At 47.0% G+C, this 12,794-nt stretch overlaps 1 protein-coding gene across 1 annotated transcript; it reads left to right on the forward strand.

Moving 5' to 3' along the window:
* The first annotated feature begins 1,008 nt into the window (after nt 1-1,008).
* Nucleotides 1,009-5,142, forward strand: TCF19 (transcription factor 19). Its single transcript, XM_066617937.1, has 3 exons — nt 1,009-1,282; nt 3,225-3,864; nt 4,844-5,142. Exons 1-3 carry the CDS (start codon nt 1,009-1,011, stop codon nt 5,076-5,078), a joined length of 1,149 nt encoding a protein of 382 aa, XP_066474034.1. The 3' UTR covers nt 5,079-5,142.
* Nucleotides 5,143-12,794: the final 7,652 nt, after the last annotated feature.

Below are 12,794 nucleotides of genomic sequence, written 5' to 3' on the forward strand. Positions count from 1 at the left end.
TGAATAGCTTCTTGGCAGACCAGTGCTCTGAGCTGCACCTCACTGCCAGAGAACACACTGCTTGCTCAGGCTCAGGGTTCTAGATCTGGGCAGCCAGTTGCACTGCTGATCCTGCATCAGTCTTAGAGTGAGATGACCAAAGGTGTCTCTTGTTCCACAGCAACACTGTAAGGAGCAGCTGACTTCGAGAAGGATCCAATTTCTGCATCCTGCCTCCCTCAAAGAGCCAGGAGGATAAAGCTCCACAGTCTCTGCACTGCTGCAAGCACAAGAGGTGCCACAGGGTATTGGAGGACAAGGGGATGATTTTCTTCACCCAAGGGGCTTCAGGAGCCTTGCTGCACTAGTGGCTGCAAAAAAGGGAGCTTCAAGGCACCTGGAAGCCACTTGCCAGTTAATGGGTGCCCATTTATCAGTTTGCACTAGAAAAGGCTGTTGAGCACATTGCACTCAAAGAAGATTGCATTTGTATTCAAGAAGTGGGTCTCAAAGTTACTTTCTAGAGTTCCAGGATGAGAAATAGGTCATGGGTCTTGGGGTAGCCAGTGTTTCTGTGCAATATGGTAGATCAGGGTAATGCAAAATGTAAGTGAGGCATAAGGACGCAACACTCCCACCCCAGTTGTTTCACACAGATAGAGGCTAAACTGTAATTGCTGAGCTTGAGATGTGTAATGCCTAGTTAGCCAATTTGTAAGCACCCCCTGTTTGCACTGTTGGTGATTTTTCTTTGCACCCAATGCTGCTGTATCTTCAAAAAGTGAACCGTGAAGTATTTGTGATACTGAAGAAGTTAACTCAAAGACTGTCACTATTATTGAGCTAAAAGTGGATTTTGTGACTCGTCGCCACCACTGCTGCAAGTTCACCTCGTCTCCTGAATGCTCATTGCTACTGCTGGGCCCCCATTCTAATTTATAAGAATTGTGTTCCAACACGCTTCTGTGTGAACTTGAGAGTCCTGTTCATCTCTCCCTCTATGTTCATAGAAGACAGAGGGAGCTAGACATGCTTTCTGAGGTCTTGCCCTGCTTTCAGTTGCTCCGGATGGGCCCAGCTTCACCTGGGGACTCGCCCAACCGTGATCTCTACACCTTCCGACCTGCCAGGCCCAGCTGTATCTATCGACTGGGACGCAGGGCTGACGTCTGTGATGTCATTCTAGTGTCACAGCAGAACCCAGCCTTGATCTCGCGGATCCACGTGGAGATACATGCTGAGAGAGATGCTGACAGCACAGCCGGGGATTGGCGAGTGAGTCTGGTGGACTGTAGCACTCATGGTGAGTCCTAGGAAGTAGTCTGCCACCAAGGAGGAGCAGCAGAAATTGGTGAACCTTTGCATTTGCCTCCTTTCTTCCTCTCTTAATTGCTTGGGTCCTTTGGCTCTCTTTCCTTTCCAGCCTCTGTATTTAATTAGATTTCCAAGCAGTAACTGACCACAGCTTGCATTTCCTCTTTGCTTCCAGGCCTGTTTAATTATGCCAAATCCTGGTCCCTTCCCTTAGTGTGAGAAGTGATTGATAGATATACAAGTAGACTTCAGTTTGTGGTGGGGATTAGTCATAGTGGTGGTTGATGTAACAAAGGCTCTGATTCTACCCTGGAAGAGGGAAAAGCAGAAAGAAGGGATTGGTGTAGGGAAAGAGCTGCCTTCCTGGTGAAAGATTTCAAGATCCCTAAATACTATCCCTCTCTCTCCAGAACAGTATTTCTCTCTTGGGAATGGGACTGCCCTGTGATTGCTGAGTCTCAAGTGGCCTCTGCCATGGTTGGGAGCAAGGATGATTATTAGGTTGGGCAAGTGTGATGCTTGAGAACCTTATCTTAGTTTTGCCTTGTTGCCTGGAAGTGTTCTGGCTGCACTGTTGTGTTGCCTCACTGTGGTATGTCTTATTTCTTCACAATATTATAAATGTCATTGGTGAAGGGCTGCTTAGTAAACAGGAATGCATACTCAGAAACAATCTCCACTTTCCTTTATGCTTACAGTTTTCTTCTTCCTTAAAATGTCAAATGAGGAATTTGAACAACTGTTTTCTTTTCCCCCCCCCAAAATGACTCTGCAGTGACCAAGCTGTGGACCTTGGTTGTATGAATGCACAAAATAGTACCATTTGACTTACTGCTCAGCTAAATTAACCAACCAATTGTACTTAACCAACCAATTTAACCCCTGCTAATTGGCACTTTTTCAAGTGGGTGCTCCTTTTTTTTTTTAGCAGGGGGAGAGTAACTGGCCCACCTCACCCCAGCAGTGTCTGTTCTAGTGGCTGTCTGCTGGTATTCATTTGCATCTTTTTAGATTGTGAGCCCTTTTGGGACAGGGAGCCATTTAGTTATTTGATTTTTCTCTGTAAACCGCTTTGTGAACTTTTAGTTGAAAAGCGGTATATAAATTTAATTAATAATAATAATAATACTTCTTTATAATATATATATATATATATTCAGATTAGGTAACTTTCCTTAGGGCGCAATCCTAACCTCTTATACCAGTGCTTTCCAGCACTGACATAAGGGCAATGCAGCTCTGAGGTAAGGGAACAAACATTGCCTGACTTTGAGGAGGCCTCAGTGAGTGACACCCAACTGCAGGATGTAGCAGATGTCCCATTGGCACTGCTATGTCAGTGCTGGAAAGCAGTGACATAAGGGGTTAGGATTGCACCCGTAATTGATTAAGCAAGTAAGATTTCTTTAATTGTTAAGCTTTGTCTAGAGCAGTGGTCTTCCAAGTTTTTCATGCCACAAACCCAATAATGAGACTGGGTACCAACTGCCAAACCCACTCCCCTCTTGGAACCACCTGTTCCGTCACCCCTCTCCCACCCATTTCTCCCTACCTCTTGTGTCTTCACAACAACCTTGTGAAATAACAGCCTGAGCAAGGCAGGCCTTAGTAGCTGTAGTGCAAGACAGTGAGAATAGACTGTGTAATTTTATATTAAGAATTCAGTTTTGATAAGGCAGTACTATTACTGGATTGTATCCAAGCTCTCTCTTGCACAGACTTTGAAAGGTTGCTGTGATTCCCACCCACCCACCCACCCACAAATGAGACTTTGTGACCCCACTGGAGTCACAACCCACAGATTGAAAAACATTGGCCTTGAGAAGGGAAAATTCTCAACTCGTTGATAAGTGAGCACAAAGATGGAAACAATGTGCCCAGGACATTTTGTTAGTCAATACACAATCCGTAACATTCTCTTATTCCTTCAGGCACCTACATCAATGCCATCCGCGTACCCCACGGTCAGCAGGTAGACCTGACTGATGGAGATCTTCTGACTTTTGGCCACCCAGACCCAGTCCCTGAGGGCTGTGCCCTGCCACCTTCACATGGCAACTCTGAGTTTTACTTCCTCTTCCAGAAAGTCCAGGTTCGACCCCAGGACTTTGCTGCTATCACAGAGCCAAAGGCTCCCTGGGCTTTCTCTTGTGGCTTCCGGCCAGTGCTGCCTTCTGGCGACCATCGCATCCGCCCTCTTTCCCACCACTCACCCACCTCCCTCTCCTGCCACTCGAAAGCCACTCTTATCCTTAACTCCATTGGCAGTCTCAGCAAACTCAAACCGCAGCCGTTCACCTTCTCGCTGGGGCACGGTCGGCGGACAGAGCCACCCTCCCAACCAAGAGCCTCTCGGAATCGCCGCAAGTCTGCTCACACGTTGTTGCCCGAATTGGAGGATGAGATCACAAGGCTTGAAGAAGAGCAGCCACCACCAGAGAAGGAGCAGCGATTGGGCAGTTACATGCACTGCCACAAACCCCTGCGGCTGCGGCTCCAGCAGAGAGCACCAGAGGGAAGCAAGAACTTGACAGGGGATACAGCACCAAAGCTTCAGGTCACCCCCAGTGGGTGAGTCCCTCGTTAATTTCACATACTCAGCATAGCCTATCCCAGAGGTGTGGTGCCTACATTTCCAGCTTAATAGAACATTTAATGTTATGTTGGTTATCCAGGGACTGTGTTCTGTTTTTTTCCTAGTTATCATGAGGGTGACATGGCATGTGTTTTGCATACATGAAGTCCCAGGTTCTGTTTCTCATGTCCCCTGTGAAAAAGATCTTCACTAGGAAAGACTTTGCCTGAGGCCTTGGAAGAGTTGCTTCTATTAGACAATACTGGGCTACATGGGCCAGTGTCTCACTTGGTATAAAACAGCTTCATATGTTAAAATTCAAGCAGATATGGCAGGGCTTTTTAAACTGGGGTGTCACGACACCCCAGCCTGAGGGCACTGGCTTCTGCCCCCTTAAGGGGTGGGGGCAGCCTGGAGGCGGGGAGGAGGCAAGAACTGCTGGAATTGCTTTAGCGGAGGCGGGGCGCGATCGCTCCGCTTTTACATCCACTGCTGCGGGGAGCCCTGCCAAAGGTTCACACTGGGCTCCGTGCACCCTGGGGAGGCTGCAGGAAGCTTGGGTAGGTGCACCCAAGCCCCTGCAGCCCCCGGAGCGGCGCAATCCTGGGTATCGCACTGTTGCCTTCCACCCGCCCCCACTGCCTCCCCCCACCCCCGCAAGCACTTACAGTGGCTCAAAGTCTCCATGAGAGTTTGAAAACCACTGAGATATGGAAAGAGATGCAAATTTCTCACTCAGTGGAATGCTTCCCCTGTGCCTTATGAAGCCACACCTTTCCATATGCGTTCAAGCTGGGGTTGTTGCTAGCCCTTCCTGGAGGTGCCATGAACTGAAACTGGGACTTCAGCATGGAAAGTGGGTGCTCTTTACTAGGCTGTAGCCCCTTGCCAATGTGAAGTGCTTTAGGTACATCACATGTGTTGTGATGGCTGTAACAGTGGCACACGGGTGTTTTTCTTTTTGCTTCCTTGCAGGAAACGTCGTGGTCGGCCACGGAAGAACCCGCTGGGAGGCACATGCCAAGTTTTCTCCCAGACCTTGTCTGCCTCAGAGCCATGCGCAGCAGCTCCATGTCGCCTTCCCCAGGATGAGATAGTGGAGTGGGTCCAGTGTGATGGATGTGACGCCTGGTTCCACGTGGCCTGCGTGGGCTGTAGCTACAGTGCTGTGCAAGATGCAGACTTCCGCTGCACCACTTGTCGTCCGTAATGGAGGTGGGCATGAGAGAAGAGTAATCCAAAACCATGTGAAGCAATAGCAGTGAGTGTTAGAATGCCAGATGGACACACTTGCAGACTGGTGAAAATTTGCACAAATAGTTTTCTTCCAGGAAAAAGCAAGTGTTGGCATGATGAGCACTGTTTGTGTACAAAGTACTGGTGAAAAAACAGTCTGTCCCAGAGTGTGAGAGATTCTGATGGAGGAATTGTGAGTCCATGGATGGCACTGGAAGTTGGCCAAATTGGCCACTGGCTGAGGCCTCATGGCAATCAGAGGACCCACCTACCCAATTGTTGCCTGAATCTGCCAGGCTGTGCCCCAGGGCCCCCAGCAAACTGGGTCATGCAAGCCCCTCTTTTTTCCCCCTGCACAAAAGAGCCACACTGCCCAGTTGTCAACACCATCTCCTTAAAATAAAGAAGCCAAAGTGCACTGAAGACAACATATAAAACAGTAATGAATATTCATGTGAAAATATCCGACTGACTTATGTGAGGACCCTGCAGGTTTTCACAGTCATGGTGACTGGGGGAGGCTAGCTGGAGCATGAAGATCCTTAGGAATCATCAGTGTAACTGCACAGCACCATTCTGCCCTTCAGGGCTTTCATTCCTTATAGCCTGCAATGATTGTGCAGAAAAGAATGCAGCTGCATTTTCATGGACTTCAGGAAAAACACACAAGCAAGAGAGAGCTTATAAAAACAAGAAACCTGCTTGGGTTGGTGTGACTGTCAGTTTTTGTGACAACCCAAAGTGGTTTGTGCAAAAGGATGGTCTCTGCTTGTTACGCTGGAGTCAATAAGCATTATTGTCAGGGGAAGCTATTCCCTTAGTTTGAGGGGAATGAAATGCCATGTAGCTCAAGACTTCAAAAGAACCAGCCATGTGAGGTCACAGTTTTCTCTACACTACACTTGAAGCCCAAATGGTGCTAGAAGAAACAAATAGAATAGTTACCCAAGAGCAACGTGATGATACTTTGTTGGGAGTTCTGTCCTCTTAAGACTTTTTGCCAAGAGCCAAGTAGGGTAGTGGAAGGAGCAAAGTAGGCAGCTTTAAGCAGTGCAAAATATCAAAAGGGTGCGCAGGTTAGGGACAATTAGACATGATTGGGCAGCCACAGTTAGTATTCACAAATCTGCAGTCTTCAGACAGGGGGAATGTTTTGAGTTTTAAAGAGAGTTGGTGGAAGGAGACCTGAAACCTACATGGCTTTCTCTCTACCTGCTGCTCAGTTGCTTCAGGCACTTTTCTCACAACCCAGCATTAGCATAGGCTAGCTTAAAAGTATTGAAAGTGTTGGAGTGAGGGGTGGCTCACCTTTGCTCCCTGCTCTTTTTATAGGAACAAGCAAGGCACATGAACAGCAACAGCATCTGCCCCCATCACCTAACATGCAGAGGTTGTACCAGCAGGGCCTTGAGCTGTGTAGAGTCTTCCCTGTAGGATTGTTGCCTGGCAGGACCCTGCTTACCTAAGGACCTTTGTCCAAGGCCCAGCCACTGGCCTTTGGAAAGCTGCTCCCTCTTAACAGGGATCATGGCAATGGGGCTAGGTCAAAAGCACAGTAAGGAAAATACAGCTGTTGCTAGGGTCATGTGAAAAAGGAAAATGGTGCTCTCTGGCTTAGTAGTTTTCCTCTTCCTTGCTCTAGCTTTTTTGTGTCATTAAAAGAAGGCAAATGATGTACTTCAGGAAAAAAAAAATACTTTACTGTTGCTGGTCCTGCTGTGTCTATCCTTTAGACAAAAAAGTCTTAGCAATACAATGCACACTTGCCTTTGCTCTCTAGTGACCAGAGGTTAGAATTACACTTTGCTGAGGGCTACATTGCTACATCAAAAATAAGCTACATGTATAGGTCTTCGAGAAACTTTTCTGCAGCAAAAAAGACCAGGGCTATAACCAAAGAGGCCTACAGGATTTATTCTTACAAGCATATTCTATCATGTCTTTGGGAAGGAAAGAGATGGTTTATTTTTCTTCTAGTAGGGCATCTGTTTTCTAACAGGCATGATTACAGCTAATGAAATAAACGCAAACTGCAAACACTGTCTCCTCTGAATATAGTTTTATAAAAATCAGAATTTACACTGGCTGTAACATCTGACTAGTATATTCCCTCATAGCCACTATATTTGGCTTAGATCCAACCAAGGGAAAGGGGGTCACTTTATTTTTACAGCGATCTTCCAATTCTAGCTTGAGAAACCAAATCCTCCTCCAGAGGTTAATTAGGGTTTTATCAATGAAGACCTTGTAACACAGCAAAGTATGTATGTGTATACATATATACATGTGTGTGTGAGAGAGAGAGAGAGAGTGTGTGTGTGTATATACACACCACTATCGATCTGTCTTTGTGCTCCAGAGAATGTATGATCACTCAATTTATAAGTGGTAAAAAATCCAACACTGAACTGTACACTTTTCCAGAATTCCCTGCAGCATACTTGATAGAAGACCAACATCCAAATGACAAGGCTTCCAAAACAGTGTGAAACAATGATATTCTAAACCTTTGTTTGAATTACTGTAAACATGAATTATACTTGGCTAGGGAGATGTCCACCAAATGGTGGTTAGATATTGTATTGGCAACCTTCAGTCTCGAAAGACTATGGTATCGCGCTCTGAAAGGTGGTTCTGGCACAGCGTCTAGTGTGGCTGAAAAGGCCAATCTGGGAGTGACAATCCCTTCCACACCGGGAGCAAGTGCAGTCTGTCCCTGGTCTGTCTCCCTGGCTATGGGCCTTCCTTCTTAGCCTCAGACTGTGGGCAAAGTGTCTCTTCAAACTGGGAAAGGCCATGCTGCACAGCCTGCCTCCAAGCGGGCCGCTCAGAGGCCAGGGTTTCCCACTTGTTGAGGTCCATCCCTAAGGCCTTCAGATCCCTCTTGCAGATGTCCTTGTATCGCAGCTGTGGTCTACCTGTAGGGCGCTTTCCTTGCACGAGTTCTCCATAGAGGAGATCCTTTGGGATCCGGCCATCATCCATTCTCATGACATGACCAAGCCAACGCAGGCGTCTCTGTTTCAGCAGTGAATACATGCTAGGGATTCCAGCACGTTTCAGTCCTGGAACGTGCTGGTTAGATAGAGGTGTAGTATTTAAGCCCTAGTGCAGCATACACTGTATCATCCAAGCTGCTTCCAAGGGCCTAGCTAGATCGTTAGTTTAAATGCATTATGAGCTGTGCTGTTCTTGTAGAGAGCAGCCATGGGGGATGGAGGGTGCATAGTGATGGCAATTCAGAGCAGCATTCTGTGGGAAAACAGGGAGGGAGCTTGCCTCCCACTCCGGTATCAGGATCAAGCCATTCCCCTGCACCTCTTTTCTCCTTTTAAACATCCCACTTAAACCAGGTTTAGGCTTCATGCAGAAGGCTGTCCTTTGCAAGTAGCCAGGTCCCAAGATGTTGAAGATGACAACTAGCCTATTCTTGTATACAAGTCAGAATCATCTTCCAGAAGATAAGCAAGATCCAAACACCAGACAGCTGTGTTTCTAGGAGAGTGTTTAGAAGAGGGGGACAATTGAGCAATGCTTGCTTTACCATTGCGTGGGACATCATAGAAGACACAGCAGCAGGGCTTCTCACTTCAGCAGATGCCAAGTGTGTGTGTGTGTGTGTGTGTGTGTGTATATACACACACACACACACACACACACACACACACTGCTCAAAACAATAAAGGGAACACTTAAACAACACATCCGAGATCTGAATGAACGAAATATGTCTATTAAATACTTTGTTCCTGACATAGTTGAATGTGCTGACAACAAATCATCAATGGAAATCACATTTATCAACCCATGGAGGTCTGGGTTTGGTGTCATACTCAAAATTGAAGTGGAAAAACACACTACAGGCTGATCCAACGTCGATGTAATGTCCATAAAGCAAGTCAAAATGAGGCTCAGTAGTGTGTGTGACCTCCACGTGCCTGTATGACTTCCCTACAATGCCCGAGCATGCTCCTGATGAGGTGGCGGATAGTCTCCTGAGGGATCGCCTCCCAGACCTGGACTAAAGCATCCGCCAACTCCTGGACAGTCTGTGGTGCAACGTGGCGCTGGTGGATGGAACGAGACATGATGTGCTCAATTGGATTCAGGTCTGGGGAACAGGCGGGCCAGTCCATAGCATCAATGCCTTCATCTTGCAGGAACTGCTGACACAGTCCAGCCACATGAGGTCTAGCATTGTCCTGCATTAGGAGGAACCCAGGGCCAACCGCGCCAGCATATGGTCTCACAAGGGGTCTGAGGATCTCATCTCGGTACCTAATGGCAGTCAGGCTACCTCTGGCGAGCACATGGAGGGCTGTGCAGCCCCCCCAAAGAAATGCCACCCCACACCATTACTGACCCACTGCCAAACCGGTCATGCTGGAGTATGTTGTAGGCAGCAGAACGTTCTCCCTGCCGTCTCCAGACTCGCCATGTCACGTCTGTCACATGTGCTCAGTGTGAACCTGCTTTCATCTGTGAAGAGCACAGGGCGCCAGTGGCGAGGTTGCCAATCTTGGTGTTCTCTGGCAAATGCCAAACGTCCTGCGCGGTGTCGAGCTGTCAGCACAACCCCCACCTGTGGACATCGGGCCCTCATACCACCCTCATGGAGTCTGTTTCTGGCCGTTTGAGCAGACACATGCACATTTGTGGCCTGCTGGAGGTCATTTTGCAGGGCTCTGGCAGTGCTCCTCCTGTTCCTCCTGGCACAAAGGCGGAGGTAGCGGTCCTGATGCTGGGTTGTTGCCCTCCTACGGCCTCCTCCACGTCTCTTGGTGTACTGGCCTGTCTCCTGGTAGCGCCTCCATGCTCTGGACACTACACTGACAGACACAGCAAACCTTCTTGCCACAGCTCGCATTGATGTGCCATCCTGGATGAGCTGCACTACCTGAGCCACTTGTGTGGGTTGCAGACTCTGCCTCATGCTGCCACTAGAGTGACAGCACCGCCAGCATTCAAAGGTCACCCAAACATCAGCCAGAAAGCATAGGGACTGCGAAGTGGTCTGTGGTCACCACCTGCAGAACCACTCCTTTATTGGGGGTGTCTTGTTACTTGCCTATGATTTCCACCTGTTGTCTACTCCATTTGTGCAACAGCATGTGAACTTGATTGTCAATCAGTGTGGCTTCCTAGGTGGACAGTTTGATTTCACAGAAGTGTGATTGACTTGGAGTGACATTGTGTTGTTTAAGTGTTCCCTTTATTGTTTTGAGCAGTGTGTGTGTGTGTGTGTGTGTGTGTATATATATATATATAGGCTAGAAGGGGGAGGGGACAGAGCAGCATGTCACCACCAACTTTTCTTCCCAGCTGGCTTTTCTCCACATTTTTCCTTTTATCCTGGTTTACTCAGGCCCTTTTTGTCATCCAGTTGTGTTAGCCATGGCTCATCCTTTTGATACAGACTTTCATTCTTGTCTCTGCCACTTCCCTAATCATGTAGGTATACAAATCTTGGGGACTGGTGCAACAGCAGTTGATGGCACCTATCCTAAAGCAGAGGGAATGGACACAAGACTTCTCTCTTGAGGTGAAAAAATGTCAGGATCCCTAAATACGGAGACCCCAAATTGGTATCTATTAGACTTGATGCTACCATGGTATGTGACTGCTTTTGGGGAAATGTGACAGATTGGTACTTATAACAGGCTACTCTGTATATGCTTTTAACAGTGATAGTCAATGGGGCTTAGTCCTGGGTATGTGTCAATAGGATTGCAGCCTGCAATTGTTAAAAATGTTCCTGCTTGATGACGTCACATCCGGTCATGACATCACTTCCAGTGGGCCCAGACAGATTCTCATTCTAAAAACTGGCTTCCGGTGCTAAAAGTGTGAGAAACACTGGGTTAAGCTATTCAGGAGGAGGGGACAGACAAAGCCAGGCAGAGTTGCAGCAGGATTGAATATTATTATTGAAATTCCTCTTCAGAGAGAAGCCAGGTGATTTGATGAGCATGAAGACAAGAGGGACACAATAAGAGAGGAGGGCAACTAAACTGGTCAGTGTATGAAGGGTGACCTTGAGGGTCAGTGTATTAACTCCAGCCTGTTACTAGGAAGTATTCCAATTTTTAAGATAAGGTGCACACACAGTAAAGTTAGCAATTTTTAATGGAGAAGTTCAATGCATACACTTCAGAGTGCCAAGAGCACATTAAATTCAATCATCGATTACAGAAAGAATTATTCATTATGGATTTTTCTTTTAAAACACATTGAAGGGGCAAAGAAATAAAGAATAAAATGAGCAGCAGTTCCTAAACTGCCAGATTTTAAAAATATTTTGAGCACCTGCCACATAACATGGAATGTAAGTGTGGGCGAGACAGGATGTGACAACATTATAAATCCTTGATGAAAGGTGCTATTTTAATATTTTGCATTACATATATTTAAGATATTCTAGAGCCCCATGAAGCATCTTGAATTTTCAGGAAGGAAGAACATGCACCCAAACATCCCCAGCCAGTAGGTCCCAAAGACTAATAGGAAACCTAATTTTGCATCTCTTCTGCATGTGGATCAAGAGAAAGTCAGAGTATAAAATTAAAGTGATTTTGAAGAGCACTGGTGGTGAAGGGGGCCTAGAGAGAAACACATTTCTGGAGAACTTGCTAATGGCTCATTAGGATAATGACTCATTGCTCCAGTCAGTGTTATTTTCAGGGCTGGTCTGCTAATGAACCCTTGTGGGACTGACAGCCCTGGAGGCAGAAGCAGCATTCTGGACCACCCACTGCCTCCACCAGCTCCCTTAGAGAGACCCTGCAGCAATAAAAACAGCTGCTCTCCTCTCCCATTGTGCTGGAGAGGCAGGAGTGGTCCAGAAGTACAGATGTCATTCTGACAGACCACATTGTTCTAGTTCCCATGACTGCCCTCAAGTAGCTGGACTTCTCCTCCTTGCCCTTGGTTGCTACTTGAGGGCAAGGAGGAGAAGTCCAGTGACTACCAAAAAAATAGGAAATGTGGGGGAGGGGGAACAAGGAAAGACATGTAGCAGGGGTCTCAGCAGACAGAATGAACTGAGAAGCAAAGGAAGGTCAAGAGGTAAAGCCCACCAGGGGCTGCAGTCTCAGCATGCTCTGCACACTAAAGGGAAAAGGAAAAGTTGGGACTGAGACAGCAGCTACACACTCAGCCCTGCTGCTGCAGGCTTGGGCTGGGACTGGTCGTTCTAGAACTTTGCGACCAGGCACAGAGGCTCTGTAAACAGCAGGCATGATCTATCTCTTGGCAGTCCATCCAAAACAGTAGCCCACATTCTAAAATATTCCCCCTAGACTGCACCTCTTTAGACCCCATCCACAGAAAGATAACTCTAAATAGAAACTTAGAGGTAAACACTAAGTCAAACTTCTAGCCCAGCCTTTTCCCCCTGAAATCTAGTGGTCTCTCTAGTGATTTTTGTTTTCCTGCTATGGGGAAGCAATTTCACCAGACACTCTCTCAAGTAGTACAGTCCAGTAATAGCTTTACTATCTCATCTGCTGTTTACATGAACCAGATATCATTAAGCACTTCCAAGTTCCACTGATCACAACTGGAGAGCTTTAATGTGCGTAACTTATGTTGGATCATATGCCTCATGAAGACTGCAGGTACTTTTTCAGGGAGGGTGTTAGCAGAAGTCAACATGTTCTTTCATAATCTCCTTATTTACAAAGGTAGAGGT

This window comes from Tiliqua scincoides, chromosome 2 (assembly GCF_035046505.1).
Source record: "Tiliqua scincoides isolate rTilSci1 chromosome 2, rTilSci1.hap2, whole genome shotgun sequence".
In the NCBI taxonomy this organism is placed as follows: Eukaryota; Metazoa; Chordata; class Lepidosauria; order Squamata; family Scincidae; genus Tiliqua; species Tiliqua scincoides.